The following is a 21,595-nucleotide window of genomic DNA, read 5'->3' on the forward strand; positions in this document are numbered from 1 at the left end:
CTGAATCTGAGTTGTTTTTAAGGCCATCTGCCCCTACCTGCCTGTCCCCTCGGAGTCTCTATGTACCTGGAAATACATAGATGCTGGGAATTACAAGGGCAACTGGTCCAACTCCCCGCTCGCTGGGTGAACCTCCTTTCTGTTGAAACATCCCCATGGATGGCTGTGGAACCTCTTTTTGAGGCCCTGTGGTGATGGGGCCCTTGCTGCAGGGCCGGGGCTCTCCAGGTACCTCCGGTTCCCCCCAGGGCACCTGGGCACCGCCCTCCGCCCCTGGGGATGCCCACCAAATACATGAGTGAACAAATAATTCAGTGGTTGGTTTGAAATAATTTTATGAAGAATTATTTCCAATTTATAGATCATGTTTAGAATAAAATAACAACCATGTACCCAACTATATATAATAGGGCCTAGCATTTACTAACTTACTTTAGCAAAGCAAATATGACAGCTAAGGCCCCCTCTCCCTAGGGCATCGTTGGTCAGCTCTGCTTGGTGGCAAGGCCCTCCCTGTGACATCCCCTCTGGGGTCCTCATTCGGCCCTTTGCAGCCCTGCAACACGTCTGCTCTCGCACACCAGCCAGCCCTGTGTGATCCGTGGCCGTGGAGCACGCGTTTTATCTCTGTGGTGCTCCCTGTCACGTGGGGGCCCCCGCGTCCTAGGTACTCCATAGTAACCAACTGCCCTCTGGAGCCCAGCCTGTAAGCGCCAGGCTGATGAGCCATCCGTCTGTTAGAGCTTGGGGAGGAACGCGATTCTAAAGACCCTTGCTTGCCCGGATGTGTATCAGCTCCTTGCAGGGCGGAAGAGGTCTGAATTTTTCCTGATGGCAAGCCATTACGAGATTTTAAGCCGCAGAGCACGGTCTGATTGCTGCTTTGCTGACCTAATCCTCCAACAAGATGCCTGGGGTCAGGTGGCCTGGAAAGCCTGGGGCAACGGAGCCAGTCCAATGGCTAGTGCTGTCTTGTAGGTGAAAGGCAGGAGGCCAGCGATGGTGGGGAGTGAAGATGGGTTTGGGAGAGGAGCCCTGCCAGAGCCGGTGACTCACTGGCCAGGATGGTGGAGAGAAAGGCAGTGTCAAAGCTTTCCATCAAAGGCTGGAAGCCTGCTCCTTCTCCCCGTCCCAGTGGTCCCTGTGGATTTCAGAAATGGGAGGGAGCTGTTGTTTGTGGCTTTGAGGGGAAGATGCCAGAGGGCACCTGCAAAGCCGCTGGTGTGGGTGTGAGTGAGGTGCGCGGGTAGCAAGGAGCGGCTCACACTGGGGGATACTATAGCCCCCTCCCCCCGGTCACAGTGGTGTGCGGTTGAAGTGGGGAAGGCCAGAGGGGAGGAACTGGGAGGGCTGAGGGAGCTCCTGGGTGGGAGGAAGAAGCTGGATCCATCTGCTGAGAGCCCCAAGAGGGAGGAAGGGCTGAGGAGGTTTGCACAGAGGGCCTCTGAGGCAGGGGCTCACATAGATGCCAGCGTCCAGCACCGGCTGGGAGAGTGGCACTAATGTCCGCTGCCATCTGTGTCGGCTCATTGCCGCCCACCCCACACCGGCCCCGTTATTTCTTTCACCTAGGACTGCTGTGGTGCGGGCGCGGGCTCCTGCCGCAGCGTGTGAAGGTCGCGGAGGACGAGCACAGGCACGTGAGGTCACAGCACCGTCAAGCTGCCTGCCGGCGGCTTCTCCTACTGGGGAGGCCCATTCCGGCTCCTGCTTCCCTGGTCCACACCAGCACATTCAGGAAGGAGGTTTGACCTTCTCCTGTCTGCGCCTAGGGCTTCATTCTTCCAGAAATGGACACTGGGAGTGGAGTCGGGGAGTGTCGGCCTCAGGTAGCGAAGAACCAGAATGGTCAAGGGCGAACTGCAGCCAGATGTGCCTCCTCCTGCTTGTAACGTTGTTGAGGGACGGGACTGCATCTCTGTGTTTCACCCTTTCGGCACTACCCTGACACCCTTTCTAGGCTTCCGTTTCTTGAGAGGCACGTAGCCTACTGATGAGGAACTAATCACCCAGTTCGGTGTCCCAGCCCTGCTTTCCACTCACTGCTTGGCCTCAGGAAGGTGCCTGGCCTTTCTGCAGCTTAGTTTCCTCAAGTCTGAAGGGGAATAATAGTACTTGCTTCATAGGATTGTCGGGAGCATTGCATAGGTCTGTTGGTAGAAAGCACGTAGATACGTGTCAGTTATCTATCGCTATACAGCAGAGCATCCTAAAACACAGTGCCTGAAGATACTGCCTTGAGATATTTTGAGCAAAAACCTGCAGTTTGGGCAGGGCCCGATGGAGGGGCTTATCTCTGTGCCACACGGCGTCAGTTTGGACACTTGTCTGGGGCTAGAGGATCCGGTTTTGAGATGGCTCATTCACCTGACTGGCAAGTTGCAGGCTGTTGGCTGGGCGCTCAGCTGGGCTGTGGACAGGGGGCCTTGCTTCTTCTCCACGGGCCTGTCCACCACACAACATGGTGGCTAGGGTCCAGGAGCAAGGGTCCCAGTAGAAAAAGGTGGGGCTTTATGACCTAGCCTCAGAAGTCATTAGCATTATGTCCTCCATCCTGCGTTGATCAAGACAGGCACAAAGTCTCACCTGGTTTCAAGAGGGAGACAGAGGCTCCACCTGTTTGTGAGGAAGTGGCAAGGTTCTAGACAAGCACGTAGGATGAAAGATCATGCTGTGGCTAGATTTGGAAAATACAGTCTGCCACAGCATAGGTTTTGGCATGCGGGAAGCCTCAACAAATGCTTGTTACCACTGGTTTAAAACCATTGTCAGCTGTCCTTCTTCCCAGACTCCTGTCTCTTAGAGGGTGGTCATAGAGCATAGTGGTTAAATCCATCTGTTCTGGAGCCAGGCTGCCCCTTAGAGCTGGGTGACCGTGGCTGAGTTGCTTAACCTCCTCGTGCAGTAGCATTTATGATAGTACATACCACTTGGGGTTGTGAGGATTATGTCAGCATGGAGCACAGAACACAGAGCCTGCAAGGAGTGTTAACTCCTGACTTTCCTTATGTGCTTCATTGGTGCAGCCCCTTCCAGAAAGATCCTCCTAGTTACACATCCTAGCAATGGAGATGAAGCTCAGTGTGGAGTAGGTCTGTGAACTGGAAGTCTCTGCATTTCCAGAAGCCTAAGGTTGGGAAGGGAGAGAGGGAAGTGCACTGTTAAAAGGATAAGGTTCTTATCCTCTGCGTGAAGTGACACAATATCACTTGAAAATAGGCTGTGGTAAATTAAAAATGTGTACCGTAAACCCTGAAGCAACCTCTAAATAACAAAAGAAAGCATTGTAGCTAAGCCAACAAAGGAGATAAATGGAATCATAATAAATATTCAGTGATCCAAGAGAAGGCAGAAAAAGGGAACAAAGAACAGATGGCACAACTATAAAAAAAATAGCAAGACAATATATTTAAACCTAACCCTATCAATAATTACATTAAATGTGAGTGATCTAAATAGTCCAATTAAAAGGCGGAGATTATCAGACGGGGGCGGGAAGCAGGATCAAACTATATGCTGCCTCCAAGAAACACAGTTTAAATAAAAAGACACTAAGAGATTAAAAGTAAAGGAATGGAAAAAGCCACACTGATCACTAATCAAAAGAAATAATCAAAAGCTGGAGTAAATATGTTAATAATAGATAAAGACTGGTGTATATTTTGAGAATGCATGTATGTGTATAGATAAAAGAACTCTCAAAATTCACAAATAAGAAAATAACCCAAAAAAAGAAACAAGTAAAAGATTTGAAGAGGCTTTAACTAAAACATTACAAATGGCAAATAGGCACATGGAAAGATGCTCGAGATTATTAGTCCTAATGCATGTTAAAAGCATTAGAACGGTCAAGATTAAGAAGACTGAGCATGCCAGGTGTGGGTGAGGGTGTGGAGGAATGGGGGCTCCCCTGCAGTGCAAGTCATTTGGAAAACAGTCTGGCAGTTTCTTAAAAAAGTTAAACGTATGATCTAGCTCTTTCACCCCCTAGGTATTAACCCTAAAGAATTGAGAGTGTGTGTCCATACAAAGCCGTGTCCATGCATGTTCATAGCAGCTTCATTTGAAACAGCCCCAAACTGGAAGCAGCCTGTCCGCCAACAGGTGAGCGGATGAACCGTGGTACGTCCATACAATGCAATACTACTCAGCCAAGACACCGGAATGAGCTACCGATGACACCATGCAGCCTGGATGAGTTTCAAAGTAATGACGCTGAGGGAGAGAAGAAGCCAAACCAAAAAAGCATACACTCCGTGATTCCATCTGCATAACATTCTGAGATGCAGATTCATCTAACAGTGACAGTGCAGATCAGTGATTGCCTGGGTGTCGATGGGCAGGGGTGGGCTTGAAGGGGTGTTGGATGTGGGATCTTGATTGTAGTGATGGTTTCGTAAGTGTGTGCCTGTATCGGAACATAGCAAATTGTGCGCTTTACTGTGTGTCAAACATGCCTACATAAAATTGTTTCTCGAAGTGGGTGAAGAAGAGCTTTGCAGGACCTGACTGCCCTTGGCTGGCAGTTCAAGTGTAGAAGGACCAGGTACCACCCTGCACCCTTAGGACCCCTGCCACTTTTCTCCCCTTTCCTGCCTGGTGGTGAGCTTTGCACATTTGCTTCCTACCACCTCTGAGTATCTCCTTATCCAAACATACTTCATTATTTTTCTGTAGGTGGGTCAGTTTGAGTGTGAATTGTGGGCAACCAGATTCTCATCCTAGATGATAATAAAACTTTCCAATAAATTAACTTGTTGAAAGTCATTTCTTGGTGCCTTTGCTTACCATGTATCAGTAGACACACTTGAGGGTTGTGACAAACTCAATTCAGACAGGCTTAAGTATAAGAGAATCTTTATAGGCTCAGATTTTGGAAATGCTAGGAGGTGGATATCAGGTACATCTCAATGCTAAGGTGGAACTAATGTTACCTCTGTGATTCTTTTGTTCTCTGTTGGCTTTCTTCTCAGGCAGGCTTCCCTCACATGGTGGTGGGGAGGCAGCTACCTGCAGCAGCAGGGAAAGAGCCCCTCCTTCCCGAGTGGTCCAGGAAGAGGTCCAAATTCAGTCCTCATTGGCTGGGCTTGGGACAGCATCCCTGCCTGGGCCAATGACTGTCCAGGGAAACGGGGTGCTTTTATGGCACCTGCCCTGGAGCCAAAGGTGGAGCCGGCCAGAGACAAAGAATGGGTGGAGAGTAGGGAGAGGATGTTCCTCAAAGGCAGATGGGGTCAGTGTTACTGGAAGCAGAGGCATGGGTGTCAGCAGGGAAAAAATACAGATGACCCTCCACCAGGGAACAAATCCAATTATTTTGTTTTCACCAAGTAGAATATTAACATGCTTCCAAAAATCAAAAGTGTAAAAAAAGGGGCGCCTGGGTGACTCAGTTGGTTAAGCATCCGACTCTTGATTTCGGCTCAGGTCATGATCTCAGGGTCATGGGATGGGCCCCGCGTCAGCAGGCTCCACGCTCAGTGCAGAGTCTGCTTGAGATTCTCTCTCTCCCCCTCCCTCTCCCCCTCCTCCTGCTCACTTTCTCTCTCTCTCTAAAATAAATAAATCTTTTTAAAAAGTGTTCAAAAAGGCTGCTCCCCACACCCCTTGTAAGTAAATTTATCCTTCTTATTTCTTTTTGTAAAGATAGATATCCATACGTTTTCTTGTTTCCTTTTTTTTTTTACACAAAAGTAGTACATTATATGTATTCTTTTACACTTGCTTTTTTCATTTAACAAGAGAATGAACAGCATTTTTAATTAGCCATGCTAATCCTTGCTATTATTCCATGGATGGAGCATTGACTTGTAGATAATGGGGTATATGTGTGAGGATACAAGCCTTTTCTACTGGTGAATGGTCTCTTTATCCTCTTGAGCTGGGGTTGTAAGTGAATCCCTCTCCTCTTCCTATGCAGATGGAGGCAGCTATGCCGTCCACGACTCCCGGACCCCCAGTCTAGGCTCAGGGGGTGAGAGTCCCACCGGACACAACTGGGAGATCAATTATCAAGAGGCAGCAATCTACCTCCAGGTGAGTATCTCTGATCAGAATCTGTTTCTGGTGCGGGTTGACCGAGTCGCATAGCCAGGGCTCTGTTCATCCCAGAAATTCACTTCTGGCTCCAGTTCTTGTCCCTACTCTGTGTGTGAGCTTCTCATCTGTAAGATGGGGAGAGCCAACGTGATCGTGCCCAGATAGGGAGGGTGATGTGCCTGGGCTTTCTTGTGACCCCCAGTATGTGGCCCTGCCTGCCCCCGAGTCTCCCTGAGTCTATCCACTTGGCCTTCCCTGCCCTGGTCCCCCTTCTCAGGGGCACACTTGCAGCCAGTTCTCCGGGGGTGGGGGGGACTTCTTTAAATACGTAACATTATAGCCGTGGTTTGTAAGCCCGCTATGGGAACTTAGAGACCTTTCTTCCTTTCCTATTAATTTGCTTTTGCTTTCGTGTTGCTGTTTCTTGCTTGGTACTTGGTCGTTTTGGGGGTTTTTTTCTCTTTAAAATAAATACTTTATAGAAGTGATACATGCTTGTTGTGGTAAGTTTAGGCACAAAGGGGCTGTGGAAAGAAGCATTCACCTAAGTCACTGTCAACATTATTGAAGAATAATACATAGGTTTTGTGTGTTTTGTAAAGTAATTTTAAGGTCATGTGGTATCTACAGTTGTACAGACTTTTTTTCCGTAGTGTGCAACAGAAGCTTTTTTTCTTAATGTTATAACTCTTATAAACAAATTTTAATGACTTTATAATTATATCTGGTAAATGTATCCTAATTTACTTCAACTATCCTGGTAAGTCTTTATATTTTCCCTTTTTATGCTTTCCTTATTATATATTATGCATTTCCCTATTATAAATTATAATCCAAGGACCATCTATGCAAAGAGCTATTTCTCTCTCTTTCTCTAATATCCAGGATTATGTCATTAGGAAAGCTTCTAGGAAGTGGAATTACCAGGTGGAAGGAATCAACATTTTTAGGGCCCTTGCTGTGCAGTTATCGAGTGTTCTCCAAAGGGGATATTGCCTCTTAGCTGCCCGTCTCACTGCCTATGGCATTGCCATTTTAATCTTGCCACTCTTGTCACTGTAAGATTTCGGTTTCTCGTGTGCACAGAGTAAGAGTCTAGGTGAGGAAATGGAATCTTTCTGAAATTCATTTAAATAATAATTTTCCCTGATCTTTTCTCTTCGAAGCAGCTCTTACATTGCAGGTATGTGTTTTGTTACTTCTTTTGAAAGATTTCGTTACGTTTGCATATTTGTTTGGTAGTCGTTCAGTCGTCTTTGTGCTTCTCCTGTTTTATGCCGCGTCACATGAGTCGTACCCCTCACTAGGTGCGTTCCGATCCAGGTTAAGGCAATAGAAATGTTTCAGGGACATTTTAGCGAGCTCAGGCATGATGGTTGGTGATCTGGCAGGGTCCCCCAGGGTCACCCCGTGCACTGTCACCTTCTCCAAGCTTGACTAGATGCTGGAGAAGAGCACGGGATGGATCAAAACACAGAGTTAGGATGGCCTGGGGGACTTAAGAAGTCTGGTAATCCCTTCTCTTCTTAAGCGGCTGAGAACATTAGTAATAAAAATATCTATTTTTAAGTGGGCCGCATTCTAACAACGGCGCCCCCCCCCCAAGGTGGTTTGATCATCTCCCATTTACAGAAGCAACTGACACTCAGGGGAGCTAAAGGAATCCAAGGCCACCCAGTTAGTAAGTTACAGAGCGTGGATTTAAACCATGTCTCGCTCACCTCCCAGGGATGCTTTTTCCACTGTACATTGTTGCTTCATTTCTATACCTGACCACATGTATCCATTTGAAGATGGGCCATGTGGTTGTGGAAGAATGGACTACAGGACTGCAGGTGTAGTGCGATGATTTTTGTATAACATTTATGCATGTATACACACTCACCTATTTAGGCTCACACACGTATATAGCAACATATACCTGTATGTGCCCGTGCACATGCGCACAGACCCCACTCACATCTGGAAGGTTACTCATCTAAATATTAAAGGCTGACAGAACTTTCACTGCCTTATAATCCTGTGTGTTGTTTGAATGATCTTACCAGCAATACATCATTGGAAATATAATAAAAATAAAAGCAGAACCCAGATGCCTGGGAACAGAGGTTGTGGCTGTTTCTGAGGGGTGGGGGCTGTAGCTGGTGTCAGATGGTTGTTTTCCTGCTCTGCGGCTGAGCAGCTGGTTGGTGTGCTTGGGTCATTGGCCCCTTGCCGCTTGGAGGGTACTTGGTGCCTGTGGTTTCCTCTCTTCCCCAGTTTTACCTGTTGACTCGCTCATCCTCCAGAGCCATGTGCTCTGCTCTGCTCTGCAGTCCCGGTGCCTCCGAGACAATACTGGTTTCTTGGGTGGAATTTCTTTTTTTTTTTTTTTTAAAGATTTTATTTATTTATTTGACAGAGATAGAGACAGCCAGCGAGAGGGAACACAAGCAGGGGGAGTGGGAGAGGAAGAAGCAGGCTCACAGCAGAGGAGCCTGATGTGGGGCTCGATCCCATAACGCCAGGATCACGCCCTGAGCCGAAGGCAGACGCTTAACCGCTGTGCCACCCAGGCGCCCCTCTTGGGTGGAATTTCTGTCCCAGGGAGCAGAGAGCGAAGCCGGAAGTCATACACAACTGGCCTGTCTTCTTATTTCTCCTAATCTAGTTCATGATCAACAGCGAGGAAACAAGGCCAGTGTCCTCCTTGGTTTTTGGATCAGAATTCAGTGCCCTGAGTAATATTTCCCTCTGTCCTTGGTGCTGGAGACCTTATCTTTTGTCTCCCCTGGCAATTCCTCCTCTGAGAGGTAAAACCTGAGCCCCCTTGTCCGTGGTCTCTGCTAGCCAGACCTTCGGGCCTGGCTATTTACTGGAAGACATTACCCGAGAATTGCATTTTCTAGTAATCTAAGCCAGAAGCTTCCCAGTCTCCCCCTGCGTGTCCCCCCAGCCACGGCGGTGCTGGTAGAAACCACAGCTCTGCACAGATCCCAGGGCTGCGAGTGAAGCTTGCCCAGCGTGCCCGCTGTTTGACTGCCGGGATGTTTGTTCCCTTTGTCTGGCCTGCCCCTGTTGAGTCTGTGGTTTGTCTTTATTTTTTGGTAATGAGGGTAGTGATGTGTTGGCTTCAGGGAAGTGATTCGCTCAAAACTACCCTGCAAACCACAGCCGAGGTCAGAGCTCCCCGCCCCACAGCTACTGGGCCGTTCCCGGGCCGGTCTCTGGCAGGAGTGGGTCATCGTACCAAACATCCATTAAACACCTACTGCGTGTCCCAGGCACCACGCTGGGTGAGACTTGACAACATCCCGTGCCAGGCCAGAGTGCTTTCCACAGCGCAGTGGGTCCCTCTGGGCCCAGTGCCCTCCTTCCTGCTGGCCTGCAGCTTCGGCAGGAGTCACTGTGGAGTGTGTTAGTCTCACCTCCCCGGAATAAGGGTTGTGAGGATGGGGAGGGTGGCCAAATAGATGGAATAGTTGAAGGTCTGACGTCATTCCAGGACAGCTGGAGTGCTTCCAGAGGGCTTTGGGTCAGGGGACCTGGGTGTCCATTCTGGCTCCGCTACTTTCCCCTCCAGGAAATGAAGCCAGTGGGAAGCATCTATGCTGAGCGTTCGTGCTGGAAGTGAATGAGCCAGGTGCTCTCAACTCAGCGCTGCTGACATTTGGGGCCGGATAACTCTTTGTGGTGGGGGAGTCTCCCGTGCATTTTAGGCTGTTGAGTGGCACCCCTGGGATTTGCACACTAGTTGCCAGCAGCACCCCCAGGGGTGATGAGCGGATGTCTCCCGGCCAGGTTGGGGTGGGGGAGGTGGGGCAGCATCGCTCCCAGTTCGGAGGCACTAAAGCAAGGTGATGCATGCAGAGCCTTACCAAGTAAGTTTCCACTGCACATTGGCTGCTGGATGGGGTGCAGATGTGACGGAGCGGATGAAGTGGGGTGACCCTCATCCCTGGCCCACCAATTCCAGGGAGGCAGTGAAGACACCTCCCCTTCCCCCAACCATGACCAGAAGGCTGACCCTAATGGGGTGGCCATGGAATGTCATCTGCTTGTAGTCACAAGTATACCGCTCCGGGGCTCCGTCACTTAGTCCCTGCATCAGCAGCAGGAGGCTCGTCACGGAGCCAGGGTGCGGGACCCGACTGCCCAGTTTCGTAAGCTCAGGTGCTACTGAAGCTTCTGTAGCTCGATTTTCTCATCTGTCAAATGGGATAATAAAAGTACCCGCCTGAGAGGGCCATGGTCAGGAGCAAAGGAGGGTCTAGGGCTCAGGTAAGGGACCGAGCATGGTGCCTGGTCTGGTGGGCATTCAGTAAGGGTCAGCCCCTGTCCCGTTACTGTTGGAGCACGGGAATCAGGGCAAGGCCTGTCCTTGTGCAGGGGTTAGGAAATGAGGTGAAAGAGTCAAAGTCAGAAGCAGAACATACATATATTTATAGTGAAGGTATTCTTAGGCTCCTTCTCAATGTTAGTATCATTTATAATCAGAGTAACAGGTAACATCTGCAGGAGCCTACTGTACACCAGCCACCGTCCTAAGTGTCTTGCAGGAACCCTATGAGTAAGTACACGTGTTAGCCCATTGGTAGTTGGAGAGGGGGAAGGAACTTCCTGAGCGTTCTCCAGGGAGGAGCGGGGAAGCCGGGACTCAGCCATGTTTGCTCACCCCAGACCCCCAGTTCTGTACATTCCACAGACACTTCTGAGAGCGGGAGTTTGGCCTGAGGGGCTCACATGTGTTGCTGCTGTTCGGTCTCTTGGGACTATTCATTCTTTGATTCTTCCAGGTGGTTTTTAGGAAGGATCCCCATCAGCAGACTGACAGGGGAGCAGTTTGGTGAAGATAATATTTTGTTAAACAAAAGATTTTATTTATTTATTTGAGAGAGAGAGCGCACAAGCAGGGGGAGCAGGTGGCAGAGAGAGAAGCAGGCTCCCCGCTGAGCAAGGAGCCTGATGCGGGACTTGGTCCCAGGACCCTGGGATCATGACCTGAGCCGAAGGCAGATGCTTAACCGACTGAACCACCCAGGCGCCCCAAAGATAATACTTTTGATCTCCCATCATCTTCCATCTCTGGCCCAACTCTTCACTCATCTGCCAGGGGCCTCCTTCTCTCCTCTGCCCACGGCACCTCAAGGTGTCTCGTCCTGAGGCCCGTTCACCCACCCTGCTCTCGTTTCCTCAGGAAGGCGAGAATAATGACAAGTTCTTCACCCACCCCAAGAACGCCAAAGCGCTGGCGGCCTACCTCTTCGCACACAACCACCTCTTCTACCTGATGGAGCTGTCCACAGCCCTGCTCCTGCTGCTGCTCTCCCTGTGTGAGGCCCCTGCCGTCCCCGCGCTCCGGCTCGGCATTTACGTGAGTGTCCGCGTGGCATGCCTGACAGGGAGCATTCTGGAAGGGCAGATACTATGAGCTGATGTAAAATGGAGAGGCCCTGGGGCATCATAGAGGCCTCAGGAGCAGCAGTGGATCACCAGTCTTGCCTGGGGACCCTGCTGGAATGAATGTACCCCGCCTCCGCTGTGATTCGGCTCACTGGTAAGTTCCAGGGAGGGGCACCATCTGATTGCCTCACTTAGGACCATGGGTCACACCGTGGCTCCCGGTGAGCAGTGCACCTGATTAGCCTGGGTCGGGGTGGGGGGTAGCCAGGTGTGACCACCGGTCATGGAGACAGTGGGGCTGGTGATGCAACCTCTCCCCCGCACCCTTTGGTTGCAGGTCCACGCGACCCTGGAGCTGTTCGCCCTGATGGTGGTTGTGTTTGAACTCTGCATGAAGTTGCGGTGGCTGGGCCTCCATACCTTCATCCGGCACAAACGAACCATGGTCAAGGTGATGGGCCCATCTCCGTATGGCATTGTCTCACATGGCACCTTCAAGCCTGTGTCTTCAGTTCAATGCCACAATCCCCCATGGGCTGAGCCCTGCATTCAGAAGAGTGATCCTGGGGCCCGTCCTCTCCTTACAGAGCCTTGCTCCAGAGGTCATGGTGATGCCAACAGGAGCCACTGTGATTTGGCATCTAGTGCGTGCCAAGCCCTGGCATGACAGCCTTTGTGGGAGATGTGTTACTGTTCCCAGTTTACACCCTGCCACCCAGACGAGAATGGGACCTAAATCCCAGAGGCTTGGGATTGAAACCCAGGTCTGTCTGGCCTCCAAGCCCACACTGATCAACAACCAGTAACCTATAGCTCTCTCTGTGCAGTGAGTAGGAATGTGGCAGAGTGCGCTTTGCTGTATAAAAAGCATGCATACTTGTCCAGGAGAATGTGCCCCAGGAATGGCAGATCAGCATGCCCGGTGGGCCCTAGCGGTGTGGAGAGCTGAAGGCAGGGTGGGCAGACGTGGCCGGCAGAGTGTTCGTTTTGCTCGGAGTACTACCCATTGAGCTGCTGGGAGCTCTGCCTGTGGCTTCTCTCTCCTGGGGCCACATGTCTGTGTCAGCGGCCACAGGGCTTGTCTCCAGGGACTGCTTGATGTTGGGGGAGGCCTGACAGAGAGCTGGAGAAAAGGGAAGGGCCTCTTGAGGCCAGAGTGGGCAGGATCTGGCCAGCCCGCTGTTCTGGGTATTTGTGAGGGAGCTGGGTTGGAGGGGCTGATGGTGCTCTGTGCCTGTCCTCCCCCAGACCTCCGTGCTGGTGGTGCAGTTCATCGAGGCCATCGTGGTGTTGGTACGGCAGACGTCCCACGTGCGTGTGACCCGGGCGCTGCGCTGCATTTTCCTGGTGGACTGTCGGTACTGCGGAGGCGTCCGGCGGTAAGGCCTGGGGGATGAGACGGTCGCTGTCTTGGCCTGGCCTAGACCCTCTGGGCCTGTGGAGCAGGACCCAGTGAGTCAAGTAGTGATAAGATCAGTCCTGTGCTCTGGGAGAACATAAGCACGCTCACTTCCCTCGGCCACTCGACCCACACGGAGTGGGAGGCGAGAATATGCTCAGTTTGGTTTCCCGGCACTGGGTCTGGGGCTCTTTCCCGTCTTCCTCGCAGCCTTCTGGAGCTGGCTTCTCTCTCTGAGCACATTAGTTGCTTAAATACAGCAGCGGCGGCAGCCCAAAGCAGGCCACTCCTGAGAGGCCGAGTGACTCAGCAGGCTGACACCCCCACAGAGCCTGGGGGGCTGGACTCAGCCTGCCCTCCAGCCTGAAGTTAAGCTTAGTTCTGAAGAACCCATCTGGAAAATCTCTTGGCTGGGGCACTGTTGGTGAGAGCAGGCTAGCAATTCATTCTTCAGGCCCATCGTCAAAGAGCTGGAAGCAAGCGTCCCGGGAGTAGGTGGCCCAGAAATGTCTTCATGCATCCCACGTCACGCTCAGGGAAGCCTTGTGCCGAAGGCCATGCACTTGGCCTCCTGCCCTTCCCTCCATTGGTCACAGGGCCCTTGTCTGCTGGGGCTATGAGCAGGGGGATGGGCTGCCTGTGCCACACGTGCCCCCGGTCTTCCCTGTCGCCCCCTGCGTGCAAGTCCTCCGGGCAAACGCTAATGCAGCGGGACTTAGTTTTGTGTGAATCAGGAGCTCCGGGCCCCCAGCTCGCCCGTGGCGTCCCAGACAGCGCTACCCGCTTCACCCCTTCCTGCCCCGCTCTCTCCCCAGCAACCTGCGGCAGATCTTCCAGTCCCTGCCGCCCTTCATGGACATCCTCCTGCTGCTGCTCTTCTTCATGGTCATTTTCGCCATCCTTGGTGAGTCCCCTGCGCCCCAGGGCCCAGCAGCCTCTAAAAAGCAAATTCACGGTTGAAGAAACATTGACCTTGACAGTGTCAGAAGTCCAGAAAGCTTTTACAAGTGGTTAAACACCATTTAACCATCAACTTCGGAGATGCAGTGTTAGGAATAAAATGGAAGCCACCCCTGTATCTTTCCGTGAGGTCGATTCCCTTTCCCCTCAGAGGTCCCGCCTGACCTAGGCTTACCATCGCACGCATATCTTTATAGTTTTACTTTCTGTTTCCTTAAATCACAAATAAGTGCGATTGCTTTGCATATGGGAACATTTTACATACATGGTTATATAACGGGCGCACGCCCTCCTGCGAAGTTTCTTCTGTTTTCGCTATTACACGTCACACTGCTGGGAACACTCGCGCATCTCCTGGTGTACGAGAGTTTCTTTAGGACGTGTGCCTAGGACGGTAGCAAGTGCACACTCCAGCCTCCCCAAGTTTCAAAGCAAGATCGTGGCCTTTCTAACCCTGAGGAAGCCTTTGCCTCTTCAGGTAAGGCCAAGTATTTACGTGACAGCCACATCCAGACACAGGGCTCAGACAGTGGGGACCGTGGGTCATGGCTGGGAAGCCTGGGGTCCCTTCTCTGGTCCTGGAATGGCGAAGACAGTGGAACCAGAGAGCCCTGCCTCTAAGGCCAGCGCCTCGGGCCCTTCTGACTGCTGTGTCCTGAGCCATTGGCTCCCGTGTCACCTACCCTCCCCGCCGCCACCTCCAGTCTCTGTAGAGTCTCCTTTGTGCTCCAAGGGGGCTACTTCCCTTGTCCCACTCAGGGGACTTCGAGGACTTGGGGGAATAGCCTATTCCAGGAGGGAGATACTGATGGTGTTCCCACCGCAGGACCCTGGGCTGGAGGAGAACAAGGAGATCCCTTTGGAACGGTTACTTGGCTGTCATGTTCCCAAAACCAAAATTGCAAACCAGCAGTCTGGATTCCAAATCCAGCTTGTGGATGAGTTTCATCTGGTCTGAAAATGTTGAGCCAACATTTAAAAATTAGATTTGTTGCCTGAAAATATAAATTTCCAGCCTTGAAAATTTTTTTGGTTTTTTCTTTTTTTTATTAAAAAAGGAAGATGGGATTGACATACAACATTGTATTAGTTTTAGGTGCACAACATAGTGACTTGGTATTTGTGTATATCGTGGAGTGATCACCGCAGGAAGTCTCGTTAACGTCCATCACCACACACACAGTTACAGTTTTTTTTTTTCTTGTGATGAGAACTTTTAAGATCTACTCTCTTAGCAATTTCCAAATATATAATAGAGTGTTGTTAACTAGTCGCCATGCTGTACGTCCAGGCTTTTCAAACAGTAGACCCGCTGGTTCTTAGGCCGCATTCCCAAATGGCAGCATTTCTGCTGTGTCCAGGCACACCTGCTCCTTTAGACAGAGCATGGCGTGTTCTCCAGAATTCCGTAGTCCCCACCACTCCCTGATGCTCTCCCTCTGCCCCCTGCTCTTGTTTACATGTATTTGTGCAATCCTTTGACGTCTGGATGGGACCTCTGCTCTGACCTTTTTATGTTTTCTGCCACCTTCTAGGTTTCTACTTGTTCTCCCCTAATCCTTCAGATCCCGTAAGTAATCTCTGTATTTGTCTGTTTCTTTTGTTGTTGTTGTTCTTTGTGTTTTTTTGTGTTTTTTTGTTTTTGTTTTTGAGAGAGAGAGCACGTGCATGCATGGGAGGGGGGCCCAGGGAGAAAGAGAATCTCAAGCAAGCTCCCCACCAACATGGGACTTGATCCTATGACCCTGGGATCATGACCCGAGCTGAAATCAGATGCTTAACCGACTGAGCCATCCAGGCGTCCGTTTCTTTTTTTATGTGGGGCCTTTCCCCTCCGGCAGGGTGGCCAGTGTGACGCCCTGGACACATTAGGAAGGTCTCTCAGCATAATTTATGGTGCTGGAAAGTTCCTGTCACCCCTACTTGAACTGCTGCATTCCTTAAGCGCCGAGGGAATCCCCTTTCCTGCCCTTGAGACACACGTTTCCAGGATCAGATCTGGAACAGTTGGTGAAGGAGCAGTGGAGGGGAGCCAAGCCGATGGTGCAGACATGTGATTCTCTAGGGAAAGAGTCCCAGTCAGTTGTCTGCTTCTGCCAGAAGCACGGAGTTCAGGAAGGCGGAGGCGGCTGGACTCCACATTTGCTCCTTCCTCTGTCCTCCTCAGGAGTCCTTGGGAGGAGGGGGGAGGGAGGGGCAGGCTGGGGCACTCCAGGTGGCCCGTGGCGGCCTGTTCCTGGTGCCAACGCATTCTTCTGCCTTCTTTCTTTGCAGTACTTCAGCACGCTGGAGAACAGCATCGTCAGTCTGTTTGTCCTTCTGACCACAGCCAAGTGAGTGTGGGCTGTGCTTGGGCTTGGGCCCTCTGCTAATGCCCCAGGGTCTTTCCTTTTCAGCCAAGAATGTTCCACACCTGAGCGCAGACAGGTGCCCAGGGAGGGAGGTGGCCTGATGAGCTCGAAGCCCAGGGACGGAGAGGAGGGGAAGGTAGGATGGGGCCGGGAAGGCAGAAAAGAGAGAGGTCTCCTGGGAAGATGGAGAATGGGAGAAAGCAGAGGCAGGGCCCTGCGGTCATGCTCTGCAAATCCAGTTTCCCAGATGTGATGATGCCCTCCTACTCCCGGAACCCCTGGTCCTGTGTCTTCTTCATCGTCTACCTCTCCATCGAGCTGTACTTCATCATGAACCTGGTGAGTGAGCATGCGTCACACACCCCCCCCCCACCGCTGGGGCTTCCATCCCAACTGGCACAGTGCCGGGCACCGTGAGAATGGGCAATAGGGACCCTCTCGGCCTCCTTTGGGGAAGGGGTCCCAGGCTGTGGTCAAGTGTGGCGTGGCGCCAGGCGCCCTGTCAGGACTTGAGTCCCGCTGGTTACAGTGGTAGCAGCCTCCCCGGGGCAGTCCTGCCGTTGCCATTAGCATTAGAGCCAGCCTGTTAGGTCAGGCTACCCTGGGGCCTCTCCTTCTCCAGCAAACACAGGTCAGAATAACTATAAAAGCTGGTTGGGGAGCCTGGGTGGCTCAGTCGGTTGAGCGACCAACTCTTAATTTCAGCTCAGGTCATGATCTCAGGGTCATGAGATTCTCTCTCTTCCCCTCCCTGCCACCCAGCTCACGCACACATATGTGCACGCGCTCTCTCTCTCTTTCTCAAAATAAATTAGTAAATAAAATAACTATAAAAGCTGGCACTAATGAAGTTGTGGCCGGGCAGCGGGCAAGGTCCTTTATATAACAAGGATTAAATGACTTATCCCAAAAACCCTGGAGCTGCTGTTACGGTTCTCAACTTATCAATGAGGAAACTGAGGCCAGACTGGCAGAGTGACTTACCCACAGCTGCACAGCTCAGGGTGGCCCAGCGAGATGGTCGGATCGCAGAGCCCCGCTCTTCCCCGCCCCGTCCTACTGCACCCACGTATCTGTTTCCACCCCCGAGCGGGAACCATTAGAAAATCCAGCACAGGACCCACTCTGCTAAGGAGAATGTAACATCCTGGGAACTTTGAGGTGTTTGCTGAGGCCCAGCAGGCCTCCAGGAAGGTTCCTGCCATCAGCAGATTGCCCCGAAGATGAGGCCATTAGGCCTGTGTTGAGACCACACGTCAATGCCAGAACTATCGGAGAGGCTTTATCAAGTCTTATGGTTATTTTTAATTTATTTATGATTTTTAAAAAAGATTTTATTTATGTATTTGACAGAGAGAGGGAACACAAGCAGGGGGACAGGCACGGAGAGGGAGAAGCAGGTTCCCTGCTGAGCAAGGAGCCTGACATGGAACTTGATCCCTGAACCCCAGGATCATGACCTGAGCTGAAGGCAGACACCTAGCCGAGCCACCCAGGCGTCCCTTATGTTTATTTTTAATTTTTTTAAAACATTTTATTTTTAAGTAATCTCTACACCCAACGTGGGGCTGGAACTCACAACCCCGAGATCAAGAGTCACACGCTCTACCAGCTGAGCCAGCCAGGCGCCCCAAGTCTTGCGTTTATTTTTACACTTCTGAAGAGCGTTCTTACACTGCTCACCACAGTCAGGCCCAGGGTAGAAATGGAAAGCACTCACCCGGGATAGACTTGCGCAATGTCCTAAAAACTTGAAGTCTTAAAAAGGAAAATATTTTCCTTTTTTATTCTTCCAAAACCAAAATGTTGGCTATCTTTATATGTGTTATAGTTCTTATATACTGTTGTTAGTTTAGAATCATAAAAATATATTCTGTGTAACTGATTTGCTTCAATTTGTAATATATTTAGAGCTGTGAAAATCTAGGGCATGGGTCAGCAAACTGCAGCCTGCTGGCCAAAGCCAGCCCACCGCCTGTTTCTATAAATAAAGTTTTATTGGCACATGGCCATGTCCATTTGTTTATGCATCATCTGTGGCTGATCTCATGCTACAGCTGCAGGGTTGAGTAGTTTCAACAGACACCATCTGGCCTTCACAGCCTAAAATATTTGCTGTCTGTCCCTCTACAGAAAAAGTTTGCTGACCCTCCCTTGATCTAAAAGGGGAAAAATGGGAGACCAATTTGAAGGGATGGAAAAGACAAGAGAGTTTCCCTCAAAATATTTTTGAGAGAAAAAGAAAGTGTTTTCACAAAAGGTTTTTTTCAGTTCTGCGCCCGCCCTCCTGCTGCCCTTTGGTGATGCAGACTGTATCGTTAATATGCCAGTTCTGGAATTAGGCAGCCTGGGAATGTTGTGCCCTGGAGGACAGGCTACCCCACTGCCCTGATTTCCGGGGCCAGGCGTGGAGCTGTGACTCGCCAGGAACAAGGGGACGCGGGAGGAAGTGTCACGTGCAGTGGTGTTCCTTCCTTCCTTTTTTTTTTTTTTTAAAGATTTTTATTTATTTATTTGACAGAGATAGAGACAGCCAGCGAGAGAGGGAACACAAGCAGGGGGAGTGAGAGAGGAAGAAGCAGGCTCCTAGCGGAGGAGCCTGATGTGGGGCTCGATCCCTTAACGCCGGGATCACGCCCTGAGCCGAAGGCAGACACTTAACCGCTGTGCCACCCAGGCTCCCCAAGCGGTGTTCCTTCCTGACCGAGCTTGGGACGGGCACAGGCTCCCCGGCCGTGATGCTGGGGTGAACTGGGTGTAGAACGCAGTGTGATCATCTCGCCACTTCCCCTTAGAACGCCGCCCAGCCAGTCATAAGCTTAGGCGGAGAGGAGCACCTTGGGAAAGTATAATAATGACTTCATGTATCCGAAGAGAGAAAATTTACAAGTGGCAGTGGATGGCCTTCCTCTGCTGATGCTTGGAGACGAACTTCCTATACGAGGGGCAGGTGGGAGGGTCTTCTCAAGCCCTCCTTCTGGGGCGGCTGGAGCTGCCCAACCCCTTGAGGCCCCACCCCGCAGGGGAACCAGGTCTTGTGTTCTTCGCTCACAGCTTCTGGCCGTGGTGTTCGACACCTTCAATGACATTGAGAAACGCAAGTTCAAGTCTCTGCTGCTGCATAAGCGAACCGCCATCCAGCATGCCTACCGCCTGCTCATCAGCCAACGGGTAGGGAGGGGTGGGGGCTGGGCCGGGCAGGGGACTGGTCCCTGCTGCCCCTCACTTGCCCCGAGCAGCCCCCTAAGCATGGCAGGGCCAGCAGCTTTAGAAACCAGGAATTTTGCCCCTGGGAAAACACGAGCGAGCCAGGTGCCCTGGGATCCCTTGCTGTCCTGGGCGTCCCGAGGGGCTGCTCCTCAGGGAAGGGGCAGTCTGGGCCCTGCATTTTCCTGCGTTCACGCAGCCATCTGCCCTCTCTCCGCAGAGGCCTGCCGGCATCTCGTACAGGCAGTTTGAAGGCCTGATGCGCTTCTACAGGCCCCGGATGGGTGCCAGGGAGCGTTACTTGACCTTCAAGGCCCTGAATCAGAGCAACACACCTCTGCTCAGGTAAGAGTGGACGCCAGGCGGGGTGGGGTGGCCAGAGGCATTCGTGAGAGGGAGCTGGAGCAGGCAAGGGCCCCAGGAGGTGGGTGGGCAAAGAAGCTTGTTAGAGACTAGTTTTCCCCACGGAGATTCTTCTACGTGTAGATGGTATCATTCATCAGGTTTCTTTTAACAAGTAACAAAAGTCCAGCCCAAACCCAATTCAAGCTGGCTTGACAAAAAAGGAATCCATTGGCTCATGAAATGGACTGGCCCCACCACTCGCTCTCAGCCCTGAGTGAGCAGAGCCACAGAGCCGGTGAACACACACACACACACACACACACACACACACACACACACACACAGCCCTGGCAGAGCCTCCAGAACCAGCCCTGAGATCTGCATGGGCAGTCTTGGTCTTCCAGACTGCTGACGATCGGAACCCTTCTTTCTGGGAAAGGAAGCAGGTCTACTATAGAAACACGAGGAACCGAGCTCTGTTTGGGCTGAGCTCAGTCCCCGATGTTCCATTAAGGCCTCTGCTAGAGGGGCTCTGTCCCTGTCCATCTAAGAGTTACAGTCATCCAGGGGGATTAAAGCTATCTGTGGTCAGTGTAGACAAAGCAGATTCGGCATGCATGGCACCTGGAGGGAGGAAATTAAATGCCCCCAGGTAAGGGTCCCTGGGGTCCTGAGGTGCTGAAACTCGCAGATGTCCCCCCACATTGAAGGGGACCACGGGTGGACAAGGGAGACCTAAGCTCAGAGGGAACAGGTTCTGATTTTTTTACCTTTTCATGTTGCTTATAACAGCCTGAAGGACTTTTATGATATCTATGAAGTCGCTGCCTTGAAATGGAAGGTGAGTGCTCGTGCGGGACCAAAGACCAGGGAGCCAGAGACGGAGTGGGGCCGGCCGCTGGGGGAGGAGGGGCTGCGGCCCGCTCCTTCCCTGCTAGAACAGCTCAGCTCTGGGCTTGGCACCCCGCACTGTGGGATTACAGGTGGCTCCCATGTACCCTGACAGTTGCATTGTAGCTTCCCGATTAAGAACACCGAACCTCGGGTATACCCCATTAGTCACGGACATCAGGCAAGTTACCGAACCTTCCCAAGGCCTGTCTCACCTGGGAAATGGGAGAACAATGATCCCTATCTACAGTTACTTTCAGGATTACATAAAGAGAAGGCATGTGCGCAGCTCCATTTACAAGCTCAGCGGACAGCGGCATCGTTGTTATTTCGATCCTTGGGTATTTTCATTGTTCCCCAAGTTAGCCAGGGGAGCAGGGAAGGAAAGCGGCAGCCTGGCCCCCAGGGCGAGGTGCTGGACACCGGTCCTCACACCCCCTCTCCATGGCCCTGTTTCCTGGCCAGGCCAAGAGAAATAGAGAACACTGGTTTGATGAGCTTCCCAGAACAGCATTCCTCATCTTCAAAGGTAAGGTTGAGCTGAGTGTGACATCTGGGCAGCTGGGGACAGATGGAGGTTTCCAGAGACCACAGACGAGCATTTGAAGAGCATGCTTACAGGGTGTGTGTGCGCGTGCGTCTGAGTGTCTGTGTGTGTACAAGAGACAGACAGTGCGGTCAGCCCAGCAGGCAAATATGTGTGGTTTTTAAAAGGCGGTAGGGGGGCGCCTGGGTGACACAGCGGTTAAGCATCTGCCTTCGGCTCAGGGCATGATCCCGGCGTTATGGGATCAAGCCCCACATCAGGCTCTTCAGCTATAAGCCTGCTTCTTCCTCTCCCACTCCCCCTGCTTGTGTTCCCTCTCTTGCTGGCTGTCTCTATCTCTGTCGAATAAATAAATAAAATCTTTAAAAATAAATAAATAAATAAATAAAAGGCGGTAGGATTACATTATCGATTCTCTTCTCAAACCTGCCTTTGTCCCTCATAGTGTACTCCGACCATCCTGCTATGGCAGGA

The 21,595-nt window shown here is 51.5% G+C and overlaps 1 protein-coding gene across 7 annotated transcripts in view; it reads left to right on the forward strand.

Annotated features, from left to right (window-relative positions):
* The window catches only part of TPCN1 (two pore segment channel 1), a 59,145-nt gene that overhangs the window by 23,106 nt on the left and 14,444 nt on the right, over positions 1 to 21,595 (forward strand). For all 7 annotated transcript variants that reach the window (XM_011232414.3, XM_034639219.1, XM_034639217.1 and 4 more), the window contains exons 3-14: positions 5,921 to 6,036; positions 11,216 to 11,392; positions 11,759 to 11,872; positions 12,670 to 12,800; positions 13,636 to 13,724; positions 15,316 to 15,350; positions 16,055 to 16,113; positions 16,371 to 16,470; positions 19,186 to 19,302; positions 19,559 to 19,683; positions 20,476 to 20,524; positions 21,040 to 21,103. In XM_011232414.3, the coding sequence (XP_011230716.3) occupies positions 5,921 to 6,036; positions 11,216 to 11,392; positions 11,759 to 11,872; positions 12,670 to 12,800; positions 13,636 to 13,724; positions 15,316 to 15,350; positions 16,055 to 16,113; positions 16,371 to 16,470; positions 19,186 to 19,302; positions 19,559 to 19,683; positions 20,476 to 20,524; positions 21,040 to 21,103 (1,176 nt within the window). The remainder of the gene's footprint in view (positions 1 to 5,920; positions 6,037 to 11,215; positions 11,393 to 11,758; positions 11,873 to 12,669; positions 12,801 to 13,635; positions 13,725 to 15,315; positions 15,351 to 16,054; positions 16,114 to 16,370; positions 16,471 to 19,185; positions 19,303 to 19,558; positions 19,684 to 20,475; positions 20,525 to 21,039; positions 21,104 to 21,595) is intronic.

This window comes from Ailuropoda melanoleuca, chromosome 12 (assembly GCF_002007445.2).
Source record: "Ailuropoda melanoleuca isolate Jingjing chromosome 12, ASM200744v2, whole genome shotgun sequence".
Classification (NCBI taxonomy): Eukaryota; Metazoa; Chordata; class Mammalia; order Carnivora; family Ursidae; genus Ailuropoda; species Ailuropoda melanoleuca.